General features: G+C 41.1%; 1 protein-coding gene across 1 annotated transcript; it reads right to left on the minus strand.

The window, feature by feature from the left end:
- Nucleotides 1-753: 753 nt before the first annotated feature.
- Nucleotides 754-17,004, minus strand: ALDH7A1 (aldehyde dehydrogenase 7 family member A1). Its single transcript, XM_055790969.1, has 18 exons — nucleotides 16,799-17,004; nucleotides 16,571-16,624; nucleotides 15,514-15,579; nucleotides 13,740-13,820; nucleotides 11,489-11,612; nucleotides 10,735-10,867; nucleotides 10,089-10,133; nucleotides 9,036-9,113; nucleotides 8,074-8,171; nucleotides 7,229-7,270; nucleotides 6,070-6,164; nucleotides 5,146-5,230; nucleotides 4,751-4,857; nucleotides 3,895-4,011; nucleotides 3,248-3,345; nucleotides 3,008-3,081; nucleotides 2,034-2,109; nucleotides 754-1,264 (listed from the first exon to the last, which is right to left on the minus strand). Exons 1-18 carry the CDS (start codon nucleotides 16,970-16,972, stop codon nucleotides 1,210-1,212), a joined length of 1,602 nt encoding a protein of 533 aa, XP_055646944.1. The 5' UTR covers nucleotides 16,973-17,004; the 3' UTR covers nucleotides 754-1,209.
- Between the last annotated feature and the right edge of the window lie 2,728 nt (nucleotides 17,005-19,732).

Raw genomic sequence — 19,732 nt, forward strand, 5'->3', positions numbered from 1 at the left:
AGTGTTTTGAATCCTACTAGATAGTAGGGTGTAAGAAGACTACCTAGCACTGTGGAATGTTGCACCTTTAACACAATCTTGATGACATTGCTATTAAAATATCTTAGCATCAAAATTAAATCAATAGCCATATCAGAGTCCTAGAATCTGGGCCCAAAATTAACAGCCCTGCCATGTTCAGAGATTGTGGAATTTTGGTACATAGGACTGAGAGGCAAAGAAATCTCCCCGAAAAATGGTACATTAAAAACCTCAGAAGTTACTCTGTGGAAAGTGAAAATCAGCCTAGTAGCGCCGTGCCTTTTTCATCCTGGATTCTGCGTAAGGCTCCATAATGACCTGCTGACAGCTGCAGTCTTCACTGGCCATGAGAAACCCCCATCTAAGGTGAAACACACATATACAATGTGCCTTGCCCCAGCAAATTCCCTCTGGAAGTGTATTCCCTCCTGGCTGCATCTCCAGTTCTTCAGCTGGTTTCTTTGTAGGGTGCCACAGGAGCTGCGACAACCTGAATTGGCTATGACTCCTTCTAATGTTAAGAGGAGGTTCCAAGAGACTGCAGTAGCCCTTGGTCTTACCCCTTATTTCCCAACACACAGGGTGACAAGTCTCTTTTCTGAAAGAGGGGCAAGAAAACCGTATCAGTCCTTTTAGCCCAGTGATGCTTCTCACAGCCTAAAAATGGACAGTCAGCTGAATGTTCCTGCTCAAAAACAACAATTAAAAAAAAAACAACCTAGAAGCCCAAGGTATCTCACAAAATGTACTTTTATTTTTGCATGGAAAAATAGCCCTGTACTGCCCACCCCCCACAGCACCAGTTTTCTGTAGGAAACTCAGCACGTAGTTTGAAACATAGACCTACTAGCTAGAAATATCAGCAAATGGTGGGGAGGCAGGGGGTACAGATAGCATTGATAATGAAATAATAGTGATAAGGCAACAGATTATTCAGGACATCTGAATCCAAATGTGTTAGTTTCAGTCACACTCCCTTCTTCCCAAAAAACACATACTTCTTATTTGAAGACTGAAGTAATAATTTCATACAAAGTAAAGCGATTTTAGAATAGCTGATTTTTTGACAGAATTAGTATCTTTGTTGCAAGTCAGTTTCAGATGATTAATTTTCTTCACCATGAGGCTTAAAAGGCGCTTGTTTCTGAAATGCTAGGAGAGTTCATGGCACGGCCATTCATAAAACCGTTACTGAAACTTGATTCCTTGAGCCAAAGGTAAATCCTTGCTGTAGTTGATTGTACTGGAAAAGAAACCAAGTATTTAGAGACCAGACTTGATTACCGAGACAGATTATGCAGTCCATTTCCTACATACGAGGCTTCTGGTTTCTGTCACGTGTATACAAAAAGAATTCTGTGAGCAGTTTGACTATTTAAAGTTATAAATTGACTTTACTCCAGTTTTCAATATAGTAACTATTACATGGAAAGACCACATTCCCCAAGATCAAAGAGAGAGTAAAGTATAATTTCTCTATTTCATCTCTTGCTAGGAGAACCTCCATACAGAAAAATCAAGGTGGGATTTCTTGTCTTCATACACCTTTGCATGGAAACCAAACTTAGCACAGGTAGAAGCTAGGGAGGGCAGCAGAGAGTGGGAATTGTCAATCACCACAGGCTCTCAGAAGATGTATGGATAGATACCCAACACATAGCTAAATTACCCACCACTGGCAACAGTGGCCCCCTCACAGTGGTTGTCACTTCACATAATTCCTGGCAAGTTTCAGTAATTAAAAAAAAACAAGCTAAGTTTAAAATCAAGCAAGAGGGAAAAAAACCCCAGGTTGTTTAGTGGGTTTTTTTTCCTTTTTAGGAACAGAGAGCAAAGAAAGGTCTCCAACTAGACCCTTCAAATCATCTTCTACTAGGAAGACAATGTAAATTCTTGCATGGCAATTACACTCACACATGGCTATCTCACATTCAGTGAGGACAACCTCCGCAGTCAAGGATTTATATGTTTTGAACTTTTGCATTTATTTGGAATTTAAAAGTCTGTCTTACCAAGTAGACCGTCTCATATAAAGTTTCCATGAATCACTTCCAGATTCTCTTCCCCCACCAGTGTGCTTTTCACCACCTGTAGGAAGAAGGTTATAAATGAAAACCCGAAAATTTTTTCGGAGCATGGAAATCTGGACTAACTCTAGGTGATACATTTTATAAAAATTCATGGGAAAAACTATTTCTTTGCCCTTGTTCTATATCTGAATACAACTCATACTGCTAGCTCTCTCCTCTTGCTTGATCCAAAAATTGATCTTCCAGCAGTTGAAAGTTTCATGATGCTGGCACTAGAGCAGCTTGTTTTAAAGCTTTTTTTTTTTTGTATTTTAACATGGAACAGAGTACAACAATGTGCTAGTTCTTGCACTGTTTAAATGGTAAGATGAATATCTCTTCTCCCCCCCCCCACTTCCTTCAGTATATACAAAAAATGAGAAATAAAGGCAAAAATGTGTTTAAAGTATTTTTGTGAGAAAGTCTTAGGCTGTAATGTTTACATAGACATGCAAACATACACAACAACATCTTTCTATGCAGCCACATGTCTAAACAGATCCAGAACATATACTTCTGAGTTACATTCCCTTGATGGGGTCGGGGGGGGGGAAATGCTACATGGAATATTTATAAACCGAATTTAGATATTTGTAAAGCTGAAATCAAACTACCTCTACTCAATTTCTGTTTTTTCTAAAGCAGTATAACTCAAAATTAACTTCAATGATTTCTTCAGATTTAGTAATTTAAATGGACTGATTAAAACCTTGAAAAATAAGGTGAGGAGACCTAAATTATACCAGTTAGTTTTACAGTAGTAATGCCTTATTCTCTTCCAGAATTACAAGGGGGAAAAAAAATCCCACCAGCTTATAAAAAACAAAAAATGTCTGAGGATTAATACCAAGTCTTTAGACCTGATGCTAGAGGATTTAATAATTTAAAGGATCAAGAAAAAAGCCTAAGTAACATACCAAAAGCGCCTCCAATCTCAGCCCCACTGGTTGGGATGTTGACATTCACAATGCCACAGTCAGACCCCTTCGGTCTACAAACAAAGATAAAGACACAATTACTCCTCAGGATCAGGAAAGGCTCCTTCCCAAAAATGAGGACTATAAAATGCTTAGCTAGCATTATGCATAGGTTTACAAAAGTCACCAAAGACTGTGATCTTAGGCTTCAGGAAGGCAGAAAAATAATTTAAATTATACCCAAGCCAGCGGAAAATCCTTCCCAAATCCTTGGTAAAGATGCTGCTGGAAAGACCTTGTTTTACTTCATTATTCCAGGCAAACACCTCCTCTTCCTCCTAGAAGGAACACATGCCAGTGGTTAAACCATGACCATTCAAAGCAACGCAGTTACAAAGAAGCATAGTGAGGAAAAAAACACCACACAACAGCCATAATGCAAATATACTAAATGCCACTTGGCAGATACATGTGCACCAAGTCAGGTGTAGGTTAACTCCACCACTGCACAAAACATACAATATGCTTTTGAGCAGGTTGACATGAACAAAAAAAAAAAAATCTATTCCTGTCCAGACTCTCATTTAACTCCAGTATTATTCACAGAAAAAAAGCATAAATCATAGCATCATAGAATGGTTTGGGTTGGAAGAGACGTTAAACATCATCTAGTTCCAACCCCCCTGCCATGGCATAAATGGCAGTACATACAACCAGCTACACACTGAGGTAAGCTATTACAGTACATACCCCACAGTACAGAACATCAGTTACCATTTCTTGAGGTGCTGGGACAATTACATGGACATGACATACATCTGAAATCTCCCTCGAGACTCATCTGTTAGCATCCTTCACACCTGACTAATTCCCCATTATTACTTTACCTTAAATTTCAGCACATACAGTATGGGGGCAAATGTCTCAGTGTGGACAATGGGTGCATTATGAGGAAGGCCAGTCACAATGGTTGGTTCAACATAGTTTCCAGGGCGATTTATAACCTTCAAAACACAAAAAAAGAAAAAACTAAGTAAGTTCAAACCAGCATCCTGTTTAGTACTAGCACATCAACTGCATACTTCATGGCTGGTTACTATAGCTGTGCCTAGCCATCAGAAATACAAGATCACGTCATCTGAGTAGGTAATATTTACTTGTTGAAGTATTTAAAATGCAGAAACATAACTTAGTCTACTAAGGAGGCAACCAAATCTCAGAGTCTAGCAGCTGACAAAACCTCCCTCCTTTCTCCTACTCATCAGCTGATTAGTAAACTGATTAGAACTTTACAGGTATGAGGAATAAAGAAGGTGCCAATGCAAGACAAGAACTCCCAGAATGTTATGTCCATGAGAATGAAACATCCCTTATGATGAAGATGTGCAAGTGGCTCTTGAATCTCCAGTGGTTTGATACTGTGAATCCAAGGACAGAACAACAATTTTTGTTATATATTTGATATTCACCATTTATATTCCTGTTCATATTTTCACCATCACTTGCAACTAGGGAGCGCAAGGAACAGCCAAAAACTCTTAGCCATTTCTTGGAGGAGAAGACAGCTCTTAAGCAGAGCCATCTTTGCCCTAAGGACAGGACTGCAATTCAGACATTCTCAGATTAACATCCTGTAATGGCTGACAGGACAAACTGAGATACAATCTTGGCCTAAGCCACCACATTACTGTATTTTTTTCCCCTGGAACACTAAATGTAGCAGGCAGAATAAAAGTCAGTCACCTTTCCACCGTAGACCACAGAGCCACCCTGTTGTTTCGCTTGTTCTACTGCATCAAGAAACATTTTCACTGCTTCTTTGGTATGAAGAGGCCCATACAGAGTGTCAGCTAAATACAAAAGATCCAAAGACATGCTTTCAGCAAAACTGTATACACTTGCAAATATTCTTATGATCACATTTTGGAAGTAATTATCTATCTGTCCAAGATAAGCAGTATTAGCTGGACTCTTAATCTCCCTTTCAGAGTTTGTATTCTAAATGAAACCAGCTACCTCACTCCCTGGTAAATTGTGAAAATTAGACAGCTTTGACCTATCATCTATTTGGAATTTAAACAGAAAGAAACAAACAGAAACTTGTCTCCTAAACCCATGACTTGGAAATAGCTACTTACAATCCCATGGATCACCGATGCGGACCTGGGCATAGGCCTTCGCAAGCTTTGTCACCACCTCATCATGGATGCTTTCATGGAGGAACTAAATGAAATGTGGTAAGAAGGTTGCAAGACAGCTCAGCCTATGTAACTATTTCTGAAGTACTACTGCACTTTCAAGAGAGCTGAATGAAGTGTGGAGATAGTGTTGCTCATATTCAGCAAATCCCAAAGTTAAAAATAAACACATGAGCAAGGCCTCAAAACAGCGCTAACACCATGAAATGCAGATTTTAAATCTTTACCATGAAGGTTTAAAAACAGCAAAGAAACAAAAATCTAATTTTACCCCATCTCACATCAATGGTATCAATGTGTTCTGCAAACTTTTCAGTTACGTGTTTTAGGACAAATACTCTGCCCTTCCTATAAACCCAAAGTTAACCTGCATCAATTTTGACAATATTTACCCAATAAACCCAATTCTGAAAAGACTATATAGACATAGGCTGACACTTAACACCTTTAAACTTGTTAAAAATGATTGGTTAAAAATTAATAATAAAGTAAGCAACAGACACACCCTTGCTTTGGTGAAATCTAAACCCTGCGCCAAAATTCATAGCAAGCAAAAGCAAAGAAGCTCTGGCAATGAAAACCGAGAGAAATACAGGAGGTATATAAAATTTTATTTTCCTGAGTTTTAGCCCCCGGTACTTCTAGAAACACATACAAAGAAACTCTTTAGAGCTAGAATTACACTGGAATGACAAACTACCATCGTATTTGGCCATCACACAGATTTTTGACAAAGTAAAAACGTGTTTGAAAGATTATTTGTTGCTCTCCACAATACCAGGAATTGCCAGGCATCTTCTGAGCTAATCTGGAACTAAGTTTAAATTCAGAGCTACCCAAACCAGACAATACAGATTTACTTACCAGCCTTCTAGCAGTTGTGCATCTCTGACCCGCTGTTCCCACAGCCGCAAACAGAGCAGATGGGATGACTAGGTTCAGATCTGCGTCTTCGAACACTTAACAGAAATTAAGAATATCAGCATGTTACTGAAGTAAACAGACAGTTTGCAAGACTTCAGACACTAAACAACATAATAAACTGTCAGGCTGGACAACAAACATTAGGAATAGGTAGCATTAGCATAGCACACTAAGATACACTGAAACACCTCAAAACTCCTATTACTTACACACCTGGAATTAGACACACACAATTGGACATAAATGTTAGGTCTGAAATACTGAAAAGAGCCTTGCACAATAAAGCTTGCAAAGGACTTCAGCTTCATTTTAATTCAAGAAACTACAAGCTGTTTCTTGCCATTTCTTCACTGTGTCCTCTCACTGAGAAGTTTAGAAGCATGGAGAAACAATGGTAAAGTGTATCCAGATGGCAAGTGAAAAAAGTAACTAAAATACACAGGTGTACCATAATGTGAAATATAAATGAACTGAACAAATACATCTGGCTAAAAGACATTGGGTTATTTAAAACTTAAATACCACTCAGCTTAACCAGTCCCACAGAACTCTCTGAAGCATCAAAAGTTACTACTAAATTTGGGACAAAGTCCAACCAATGTTTACGCCATCATTCAAAGCCAATTCCACAAAAAGCAGGACTTCCATACAAAAAAGTAAACTATGAAGTATAATGCAAGTTTATGCTACTGGCTGCAAAGCAGCAAGGAGAAGAGACAGACCTGCTTGAATGTGATTTTCAGAAGAGCTTAATATTCTAGATAGGCACTTACATTTGTTCAGAATGTGAGAAAAGCGAAACAGAAGGTTACAGCACAATGGGACAGCAACTTAGGAATTTATCTACCTTGTATTTTCTTTCTGCCACATTGCTTAGCTATTCCTTTCTTCACTTCAACAGTGAATACATGTAAGAGGCTTGAACTTTCATTTTTTATCTTAGAACACTACCCCTCCACAGTACTGAAGACAGAAAACCCTCAACATTCTACTACATATTTTTTGAAAACCCGGGGTCGGGGAAAGAACAAAGGGATAATTTGTTACAAACATTTGTATACTTTCAAATACAGAACAACAATTCTGTGGTGAATATTACCAATAATGGCATTGTTTCCTCCCAGTTCCAGCAGACTTCGACCTAATAAAAAGACACAAAACAAGTTATGTCATGTGCATATGTATTCACTGCACCTCATTCAGTGAGGTCACCTCTACCTAGAGCTAAGTTTCATTAAACCTATTTTTCTGGATAGGCAAAAGTTTTGGGCATCATATTCAACTATCACTCTAGCTAAAGCAGAAAATTACACCAAATACTACATTTATCACATACTGTGAAGAGAAATAACTGGAGAACAGTTATTGCAGAAAGAAGCTTAAAAAAACAGCAGTAGTATTTTTAGTGCAAAATAGCACTAGAAAAGAAAAGATGAAAACAGAGTAAGTTCTATCATAGATACTATGATGCAGACAAAGAAGAGAAGGTGCTACAAAGATTAAAACTAAAGAGTTAAGAGTCCAGCAGTTGTGCATGGACTTGCCTATACACTTTTAAGCATTTGCAACAAACACAGCATCTCAAAAATCGTAACTGTTCTCCTGTATTTATAAGGAACAAAAGACAAGGGGCCATTTCTCCGTGAACACACTGCCAAAAAGACCACAAGCCCTGGCTGTTCATCTTGATAATCTCCATTCACTTATATTCATGGACCATCCCCTGGACCCAAATTAACTGTAGGACCATGGATTTGTGGATATCCCGGAAAAAAACACCGAGTTGTAACAGAGCTTACTGAAAAATGCAGCATCTAATTTGCACCAAGGTGGGGGGGGGGGGGGAAGTCACACAAGAACTAAGCGAAGCTGTTATTTTAACCTATGGGAATCCCTCACCTTTCCCGACCACGCAAAGAAATAGAAGAGACCCCACACACTCACCAAATCTCTCCTGAACCATAAGCGCTACTTGCTTGCCGACTTTCGTGCTGCCAGTGAAGGACAACAGGTCCATTCTCTCATCTCTCGCCATTGCTGTTCTGCATGACGGGAGACATACCACCATGTTCAAACAGCAGACAGCTGGAAGAGCTGCTTGCATCTTCCACATAAACCAACTTCAACCAGGGAGATCTCTCAAAGTCAGAACCACTTCTTTGAAAACATCAGGTAAGTGACTGGGCCGGCAGCAGGAAAGCTTCTTCTTAGCCAGAAAAAAGGAACAAGGCTGTTTCCCTCACCCTTTTCAGACCATAACAGCATCACCCGTACTAATTTTGAAATTCAATCTGAAGTATGTAGTGAGATCAGCTCCAACTGTTACGTTCCCCAAGAAAATATGCATACCTATGACATTTTTAATGTTTACTATGTCTTTTGTCTTGTCTTGAAATGCTCAAAAGATACATCTGAATATATATCTGTACTGGGAATTGCCACATTGGAACAATAAAACAATATGATTTGTACAGCTTCCAAGCACAGGTATGCATCTATAAGCAAGTGCAGAGTCCTATGTGAGCATGGAAAATGGGGAAGTGCTCTCCTCTACAAGTGGTCTGAAAGACCAATGGGCTAGAAATTGAAAACTCCTAAGAACATGAGTTGAATTTATTATTAGCTGTAATCTTGGGCTGTAAGCATATGCAGAAGTACAGACTTAATCATTTCTCTTCATTAAGCATCTGATAAGTTACTTGCTAGCAGCTGAACTTACAACAGCAAGTAGAAATTCACATTATGTTTACAGCAGAGTTTCAGACCAGCTGATAAAAATTATGGCAACACCTATGTGCATGTACTGGGAACTCCTGGAGATCAGAATAACTTCTTCACAACAAGTACCTCAGAATATTTTTTTACCCTCTATATCATCTTCACAAAACACAAGAAATGTTACCTACCCAATGTCTGCTCCACCACAAACCAGAGAACAGATTGCTCCTGGAACTTTGTTATCCTCCAAGACTTTGGCAATTATCCTAGAATCAAAGATGTAAAAATCTGAGATTTCCAACAGGTGCATATAATAGGGAATGAACCATTAAAGCTGTCTGACAACGCACATGAAAAAGCTACTTATAAAAAGCAGCAGTCTTGCAGTTAATTGACAAGTAGTTTGTACAGTACATAATTCTCCCATCAAGGACTTCAGTGTCACAGCTCACACAAAAGTAACACAAAACATACTTCTTATGCATCCACACAACTGGCACGGACAAAAATTACATCAGTCTGTAAAAACCTTGGCCACAGTTTTTCACCATTAGAAAGAGATATTTATATAACTTCGTGGAGCTACATAAAATACTCTCAAGTCGTTTGGGGCCATTGTTCTCAGGAGTTAATATCAAAACTACAAGACTTACTAATCAGTTATTTTTAAAGGGCTTACTTACATTTAGAATTTAAAAATAGATGTTATTTGTAGCACACAATAGGTAAGTATTTAAAACGTTAATATAGTAAGTGAAGTAACAATAAACCTAGAGTATCACTATGACATTTATTCTTTGGAGTTCTTCTCCCTTTAGTCAAGAATGGGCTTTGAACCCTAGAAACACAAGCTAAGTTTTTACTGGGTTTGGATTCTAAAGATGGGGTGAAGGCATCTTCAGCCAGCCAGAAGAATCTGACAAGAAACTGGGTGCTGACGTTGGGCTGAAACTCCCAAAAAAAGGGGTAATTCTGAAACATGGATGTGTGATTCAGGGAAGATAAATTGCATGAGCAATTAATCTTCTACAAGGAATCAAACCACTCAGCTAGCCCTACTTCAGCAAAGGCACATCCCTGGTCCCAGAAAAAAATGGCTAACAGTATAGGTAACATCCTATATATTCTGTTACTTCTTAGGTAACAAGGGGAAAGTAGCTCTTCTGACCATTAAGCACTACCTCAAACAGAAAAGAGGTTATTCAAAAAGCAAAACAGAAAGGAAAGAAACCAGAACTCACTTTGTAACAGCAACACTAATGAGGGATGTTGTAGGAGCACCCTTCCTAAAAAGAAAAAAATTATATAAAAGACGAATGACATTATTTTCTCTTCAATTCTTCAAGAGTAAGAAATAATTCAAATATCAATTTTTATGGTACCTAAAACACAGCACAATTTGGTTAAGTAGGTTTTCAGTTGTGCATTGACAGGAAATCAAGTGTGGTTTTTGCACAGCTGAGCATTCAGAGCTTCTACTGAAACCCACATGAAGAAGAGCTATGCCAGACGGAGTGAAGCAGCTGAAAATGGAACAGAGGCTGGAAGAGGAAGCAAAGCTGCTTTAGATTCCTAATGTTAGCTGTATCTATTCTGAAAATATTAGCTATTCACTATCATTGCTGCAAGACATCAACCTGAGTTCTTTATTAACAGGCCATTTTGCAAAGTCCTGGACAGGTCTGAATCACAATATCTTGTAAAAGAGTGACCCCAAAAGAAAACAAAGCTCTTTGACTACAAGTGAACCTAAAAATAAAGAGAAATTAAGCCCACATGAAATACAATCAAATATACAGAAATACCAGATATTTGGTAACAATCTAATGCCTGAGATATTAGCTAATTTTAAAATATCGTCAGTACATTGGAGAGCTGTTACCTTACCAGAGGCAAGCATTTCCACAGATCATGGCAATTGCACTGTTCCACCCATAAACAGCTACAGGGAAGTTAAAAGCTGTGATGATTCCCACTAAACCAACAGGATTCCACTGCTCTATAAGGGCATGGCCGGGTCCTGAAAACAAAGAAACAATGTAATGCAATTTGCATCCATTTAATATTTTTTTTATTTATTTTTTAATAAAGGAAACCATGAAGCAAGGGGCCTAGTATCACTTCTCTGTCCACCAGAGCATTAGCTTGTGGACAGCTGTATTGTATGTGCTCTGCAGTTTACTGGAACAAAGTTATCTAGATCGTGAAAAAAACTATTAATTTAACAACACAAAGTGTTACTATTTTAACTACTCAGTTAACAGAATGGTGATTGCTGATCGCTAACTGACAAGAAGGTCCCTCATTTCTAAGTACACCACTGAATTTTTACATACTTTCCTCTAGCACCTGCATTAACAAAGAAATCAAAGAGAATCTAATGCTTCAAAGAGTGGAGAGAAAAATCTATTGCCCCTTGATATACACCACAGGCTAGATACTTCATTAGGTGGCGCTACTGCTTACCAGCACATCTAATCCTAGACAACATGCTCCCTAGATAACTCACAGTACAGAGATTTTGCTGCATTACATCACTGTATATTTAAGATATATCTCCATCTCTTCATTTGTACAAAAGAACAACCGCAAGAAAACAAAAAAAAACCCAAAAAAACAACATACATACACACATACTTACTTTCTGAAGGCAAAATAGGACCACCAATCATTCGGGACAAACCAACAGCATAGTCACAGACATCAACATACTCCTGCACTTCCCCAACACCCTCGACAAAAATCTTTCCCATTTCCAAAGAGACCTGAAAAAAAGAAGAGAAAAACAAAATTATTCTTTAAAAAATTGCCTTACATGCCCAATACACTTTGTCTCCCACTAATGTCAGGTGTATTTGTAAACCAAGTAAGATTTAATACACATTTTTTCCATTAGAAGAGATTCACCTCTTCCCAAGTTATCCGTAGCTCAAAGAAAGATCACAATAGACAACTAGACAGGAGTCACATTCAATAGGAGGAAATCAGAAGAAGACAGTAATGAACAGATGAAATTAAAAATAATCTACTGAAATGAGTATCCAACAGTAGCAAGGTGCACTGGTTTAAATCAACAAAACACTGAATTTCCATCAGGACATTTGTACATACTGTGGACCAGGCACAGAATAAATTGGAAAAGAGGGATTACCCTGCACTAGCAAAAGTGAAAGTAATTTACATTTTTCAAAAGCAGACTACTAATTTCATAACATCTCAAAGTGAGTTTGAGGGATTCCATTTTCAGACACTGCTGAAAATGTCTACACATCTCTAGTATGTTAGTAACCTGGGATGTTTAGGATTGATTTTTTAATACTTTTTTTATTAAGCTGAAGTCAATCCTAAGCTATGTCCTTCTGTTAAAGGCACATTAGATGTACACTGCAGCCATATAAACTATCAGTAAGAATCAGCTGGTATTTTAAGACATTTTCCTGCAAAAGTGAGAAAATTCACTAACTTATGAACTAAGAAGTCACCCTTTTACCCCCACTTAATTTTACAGTCATGCTCTGGTATCTAGCTGTGACATTCATACAGATAACACCTACCACGTTAGACTGATAATTGTACTTTGAAAAAGCTGTTAAGTGAGGAATCAGGTTCAAAGGTTTGCTACAATATTTTACTCCCCATGCAAAGGTTAAAATAAAGGTGACTAAATGTATTTCTAGGTATTTGTATAACATCCATGGTCATCTTGAGAGAAGGAATAGCCTCCTCAGTGACCAGAAATAGAGGAGCATCAGACATATTTAGTATGAAACACAGCAGTGAGTCCGTAAGTACGATAGAGATCCATATGGATACTTGACAAGGACATTGTGAGGCAAGGCTATAAAGTTCCAATGGCATATGAAAAGGCGAGTTGCCATATCATTCCCTTTTACATACCCTAAAGCCAGGAGAAGTCCTAAACCCTCAATACCTATTGCACAGCTTTCACCCTGAAGTTCACCCCCTATCCTGGAAGAGCTGAACAGATTTATTATCTGTTTAGGAAAACTGGAAAAATGCTCTGGCACTAAGCAACAAGTTTTGTCCAAGGAACATACATCAATACATACATTCTGTCTGTCCACGCTCACCAAGGAAGCTGTACCATTTCTGAATACAAAACTACATTAGCACTCCAATTCCACCACAGAAACTCTGCTGACAACACAACATCAAGGGAAACGGCAGAACAAGGTTTTATAGGTTAACAATATGGGCTTGACTACATGGAGTTATTAACTGACACCTTCTTCTGAATAGTGGCACATACAGGCAAGCCTTGTAAAAGCGAAGTTTCCCACTTGTCTCCTTTTCGTCCCTAGCAACTACCAAGTGTTTTAAAGAAGCAGTCCTTCAACCTTTATGTCCTGCACAGCGCTGCAAGAAGATCTCATTAAGACCATCTCACCTTCTGAAGCCTTATACCTCCACATGTCAGTTCACAAAATCCTGCGGATCACCAAAAAGAGCTCAAGGTTAAAAGCTCTGCATTAGAGGAAGGTCTTTTCCAGGACACTTTTAGTATCAGACAATGCCCTATCTGACAAGCAAGTGGGAAAACAGCAGGACAGCAGCTGCAACACTCTTCCCAGTAAGAGTACAGGCTCAAAATGAATCACACTTCCTTTTCCTATTATACATTATCATCTTCAGTGTAGGATGCCAGAATGCAATCTTATATTTTTTTTCCCCTTTTCCTTTTTTAAAAAAGTTAAATTAAATATAATTAAGTTAATTTTTAAAAATTAAAATTAATTTTGGCAAGCTAATAGAACTAACAGCATTTTAACAATTATTAAAAGTTAGTATCACAGAGTGGTACATTAAAAACTGAGAACAACGTTTTGACAAACTGACCCCACAAAGTTAAGCTGCTTCTTAAAACACCTTACCAAGCTTCCTAGAACTTTAATTTTTTGTCTCAGGGCATCACCAATCTGTCGCACTATTTCTCCACGCTTAGGTGCAGGGATCTAGTCAAAACAAAAGAAAACAGAAGAATTATTTGAGACTGAACATCTGTGATTTCTGCTGCATATATATTTTTAGTTTTCTACCCCTGCAGAAAGAGATTACTGATTGTTGTACTTTTCCCCTATCTTCCCAAGACATTATTGCTCATTCATTTTTATCACATACACTGCTTTACAAAAAATTGTTTCCTGCCTCACAGAAACTGGTAACACTGCATACATTTATATCTGTTCAAAACTTCAGTTCCACTGAATATTGCTAGAAGCATTCAGATTATTAGTTCTGCTACTTCTGTCCAGCTACACCACCCACAATGCCCCCAAATAATCAGCTGCACCTCAAGAAACAAATATTTTTTAATAAAAGCACATTCACTGGTTTCTGAGCTTTTGAAGCATATTTAACAGCACAATTTAACATCACAAACGTTTTTGACAATGGCTGTTCACATTTACTTTGCTAGTCATTCCTGACACACACAGAAGCCTTGTTCATGGAAAAAGCAAACCTATATACCAAGTATTAATAGATACATTTTTTTATGTGGTATCAGTATGTTAGATAACAATCAGTAGCCAGGATTAATAATAAACCATATAAATGCAACAGGATTTACAGAATTAGAACAGCAGTTCTCTGGGATGAGGGAGGTGGGGAATACATAAACCATGCAAGCACCCTCTTTACAGGCCAAATGTTTCAGATAAGCTCACTACAAACACCAAAATTCACAAACAACAACAAAAAAAACCCAAAAAAAACAACTTTGAGATGAGGCTTTAAAGCATTCGATCTGTTGATTCTTTATTATGTGTTAAGATTGCTTTCAGATTATTTCCAAACACATTAGAAACTGGCATGCACTCACCAACACTATATTCACAAATTATAACAAAAGAACATGTACTAACATATCCTAAGGAAGCTAAAGAAGCTGTTCTGTTTGTCTTGAAGTCTGTTCTCTTCAGGAAAGGTAAACTACTTTGCTTTGGATAAAATACATAACGCGCAGTACCTTAAAAAAATCCAGGTTTCAGTTTGTATCAAAGAAATAGCAGGTAGCTATAAAAACCAAGCCTGGCATGGCTAGCAAGAGAATGGGTGCTGGCTGGACATAGCTTGTAAAGGTGCACTGAGAATAAGGAAAAATAGCTTACCTATTGTCTGACACAGCAATGTAACCATTAATGTTTTACAGTAACAACTGTTTTGTGAGATACCAGAGCAGCTGGTGAACAAAAAAAAAGCACACTCAAAACCAGCAGTCCTCCTCACCCCTTGAGAACAAGACTACTGCCATAGGTCAGACATCCAAACAGACTGCAGAGCTCTCCGGCAGGAGAAAGCATGCAGAAACATGAAGTTAAACACACCTACAAGGATAATTTGCTTGCTACAAAGTTTCTGAACTTCAGCAGACCCATTGGCAATGGCTTACAGGCACAAGCCTGGGTATATTTGCCAGACTTTTAAAAACAAACATTTCTGACAAGTCAATGCCCTCATCTTTGTACCTCAATGGTAATGTACGCAAGTTGTCTGGGTTTGTTTCTTGAGCTCCTCACTGCAAATTTTTGCTTTAATGCAACATACACAGTACAAACATATTTTTACACCTCCACCTGACAGGGCAATTTAACCGCCTTTATCTGCCAGAGATACGTTATAAAAGTGAAGTCTCTGTTAACTTACATCAGCCCAGACCTTCCATGCCTCTTTAGCCTTCTTTACTGTTTCTTCATAATCCTCCAAATTAGCCTACATGAAGAAGCATGTCAAAGAAAATGTTAGGAATTTTCTAGAAGCATGTTAGGAAAACCAAAATCCCAAAACAAACAGCACAGAAGAGCTTCTGCATCCAACTCAATGTATTTGTAGTGGAGAGTACTGCACTACAGAATACCACTTTCACTGGCAGCTTGTATTCTACTAGTTTGGTCCCAAGATGGCATGTTGAGTTGCTTGAAATTACTGTTGAGAAAAACCATATGTGCTGCCTCAGAAAAAAAAAAAATTAACATGAGGAGGAATTTTCCTTCAGATGACAAAGGATGCTCCATAAAGAACAGCTGTAAGGGAGGCATTCATCATATATTCATATAACTTATCTTATAGCATTGTTAAACAAAGGCTGTGAGGTGAGGACTGTCCTGCTCCACCAGCCTCACCGACATTAATTAATTACAGTCTAATGGAGTCCTAATATTCAAAAGGAGTAGGTTAGCGATGTAGCGCTATTCTCATGCTAAAAACTTTCATAGATTTACCACGTGAATGCCACGTTGCTCTCCTTCATACCTCCCCCCGGCCACCAACCTCCACTGAGTAGCCACATCCCACCCCTGTGGATTCTGCAACTTCCCCTAGAAAAAAACGGAAAGGAGCAGAAGCAGCCCTCGTTCTTCCCAAGAAAACCTGCAAGACTGTATGTAGAGAGGTGGGGGGGGAGCTGGGGGTGAGGGCGGAGGGGAGGTTAACAGCTCGATTTTCTTCCCGGAGATGCCGCAGGCTTGTTCCAGCGACGGCCCGAGCTGTGGCGAGTTCCGTCAACCGCCCTGGCCCCACCAGCCCCGGGCCCGGGCCGCCGCCCGCCGGCAGGTTCCCGCCCTTCGCCAGCCTGGCCGAGGGGCAGCAGCCGCTCCCGAACCGACGCCTCGGCACCCGCACCCGGGGGGCTCCCCACTTCCCCGCAGCCGCAGGGCCCCCGCCCGCCCAGCTGCCCCGGCGGCCCGGGCCACGGCGCGCTCACCTGCCGGACGCTGGCGATGGGCTCGTTGTTGGCCGGGCAGTAGGTCGTCACCACCTAGAGCAGGAGGGGGGCGGTTAAGCCGCGAGGCCGCGCTCGCCCCTCTACCCAGCGCAGGGGGCGCAACGCCCCAGGCCCCGCCGAGGCCCGGCCGCGCCGCCGCGCCGCGCCCACGCAGGGCCCGGCTCCCGCGGGCCCGCTCCCCGCCACAGGCCGCGCCGCCGCCCGCACCTGGCCGCCGCCACCCCAGCGCCCGTTGTACACGCCCGGGTTCTCCTCCTGCAGGCCCAGCTCCCGCAGCCAGGCGTAGCGCGGCTGGTTGACCAGCAGGGTAGACATGGCGGCTGCCGGGGCCCCCGCCCGCAGCGGTAGCAGCGCGGCAGCAACACGGCGCACGCCAAGCATGGCCGGCGGCCGCCCGGGGTTGGGAGAGGAGAGGCGGGGCTGGGGGCACGCGGCGGAGGAGCCCCGCCCCCGCCCCGCCCCCCCCGCTTCCGGCGCCGATTGGTGGTGGCGCGGTCCGCCGCGTGCCCCGGGCCCCGCCCCTCCCGCGTGGCCGCGGGACGCACCGGTCCCGTATTTCTAACGGCAGGGGAAAGTGAAAGCACACGGGCGTTCAAACGGGGAGCGGCTGTAGCTGTCCTTGTTCAGCAAAGGAGGAATAACGATGGTGATGATGGTGAATGGTGATGATTATAATAACAATAATAATTATGATGGTACTGTTACTAATAATAACAATAATAAAAGTGTACTTTTCATTCTTTAATGCCGTGCTTGAATCTCAGTGAAAGGAAGCAGCTCCAGCCTCTAGGCCAGCCACTTACCCACGCACCACTGTTTGTGATGCCACGGTGTTTCCATTTCTCCTTTCCTGTACACAGGACCAAGACACTTACCTCACTGATATGCACCCATCTTGCAAAACTGCAAGAGATTTTTATCTGATATTTTTAACTCCCCTTAAAAGGCTTTAGAAATTTAAACAACTTATTATGCTCACAAAATACTATTTTCAGCAATGCAGTATTTTCTGAATGATAAAACCTCTAAGGAGTAAACTTTAAATTAGGAGTAAGCTTTAAATTCTTTAGCACATGAGAAGAAAATGCCACGGATCTCCAGAATGCCACAATTTATATTCTGGTTTCCACAACTACACACTTCTGCTTACTGTAAATTATATTAAGTATAAACAATTTGCTCTTTAAGAAACAGTTGTTCAAGAGTATTTTGTCAGATGAAGGGTATTTTTGGATGATGTAAACAGATTAGTATTATAAAGCAGTCCAGCAAGACTCAAGAGCTGAAGATGCAATTGCCTTCATTGCACTCAAGATCAAATTGTCGTTTGCACAAGGAAACCAGGATTGGATACTATAAAACTTGTACCAAAAAGATAGCAAACCATTCACCTTTGAGAGGAATACATAAAATCTCAAGCAAAAGCAACTCAAAAGGGAAATTACTGCATCTGAAAGGTAAGAATCTTTTTTTTAAGTATGGGGATAAAACCTTACCTCTACCCGGAGAACAAACACCATCAAAAGAACAGCCGTACAGGCTTTCTTCCCCTCCTTTGACACCATGCTTTTACAGCCTTGACTTCAAGAACCTATGCTACAGATGGTATGGTAGATCAGTCCCCAGAGCTGTTTTTTCATCATCCAGCCAGCAGAACCTATCAAAAACCTGTTGGATAGGTCTCCATCACACCTGATCTGGAGTGAGTTTGGTTTTATCTCATGACCCAGAGGTGTGAAGCATCCCCTGAGCTATTCTATCTCCTGATGACTGTTTCTCATAGTGCAAACCTTTTTCTCAGAAGGTTTAGTATATAGATCAAATATAGAGATGAAATAGGCTCCAGCTGGCTCTACAACCTGCAGCACCTGGTGAAGCTGGAGCTGCAGCTCCACACGTGACTCAAGGAAGAAGAACCTGTCAAGGGAGTACCCCATCCCAGTAACTGAGACACCTTTGTGGCCATAGCTGTCCTCACATAGCATTCACTGGCACAATACAACGCCAGGGGAACAGAAATTCATAGTTATGTGTTTGAAACCATCCAGATGCCCATCAGAGAGCTTGACCTCCATCGACTTTGGTGAAACTTTGCAGAGATCTTCCTGAGAAGGTCTGGGCCTGACACCTCCCAGAGGAGCTGGGGGGATATACACCAATGTGAGGATATGGGCTTTCTCATGGTATTCAATACCGAGATTCTGGACCCACTGCCTCAAGAAAGTCAAGAACCTGAAGGCACCAATGAGCCTTAATGGACCTGAACGGCTTTGCCTGGGGCCTCTGTCCCTCCACCCAACACCCAGGCATCGACTGAAAGTCAGCCCTGGGCCTTTGGTCCCTCCTGCCATGGAGCAGCCACAGCCACACCTCTGCATGGACAAGGATGTGGCGAGCCAGACCCTGGCCCAGGGGGGGCTGGCCTCTGCCCATCACCATGGGACCTGCTTGTCAGCTGCTGGCGTGGTCCTGACCCTGGCCAGCAGGCCAGCTTCCTGGCTTCACCTCGGACCTGCCTTGCCACTGCCATACTGCCTCACCACCTGGGCTGTGACTTGGTCTGGTGAGGCCCCTGTCCTGTCCCCCAGCTCCCCATCCCCCAGGGAGCAGTGGCCCTTACTGCTTCCTGAAAGGGAGGGTACAGCTGCTTCAGGATGGTAATCTTTGAGAGGTGACATTTTCTAATGCATGGCACAGTTTCATGCAGACTTTCACCTTTTTTGACCTTAAACGTCTATCTATGGTCAAAGTGATATTTCACAATGACATAGCTGCAAGATGTCCTCAACCCATTCACTGGGTTCTAGCAAAAAAGTGGGACCCTCAAATGTTTAGGGCAGTAGCTGAGGCACAGGCAATGTGGTTTCAATTCCACAGTCCTTCTCTGTCACCATAAGCAAGCAGTTCCTCCAGCCACAACTACACATGGCTATTGGTACAGCAGCGACAGGTCAAGCCACAGAGAACATCAAAACCCTGGCACCATGCCTGACTTGGGTCTGCTCATCTTCTTTTGCTCCAGCCTGTCCAAGCAGACGGAATTTTTGCTGTCACAAGTGGTGCCAAAGTCCTTTCAGGAGGGACCTGAGGCTGACTTGCCATGTTGGTTTGTGATCAGATATGCAGGACCTGCGGTGTGAG

Source organism: Falco peregrinus, chromosome Z, assembly GCF_023634155.1.
Source record: "Falco peregrinus isolate bFalPer1 chromosome Z, bFalPer1.pri, whole genome shotgun sequence".
Lineage (NCBI taxonomy): Eukaryota > Metazoa > Chordata > Aves > Falconiformes > Falconidae > Falco > Falco peregrinus.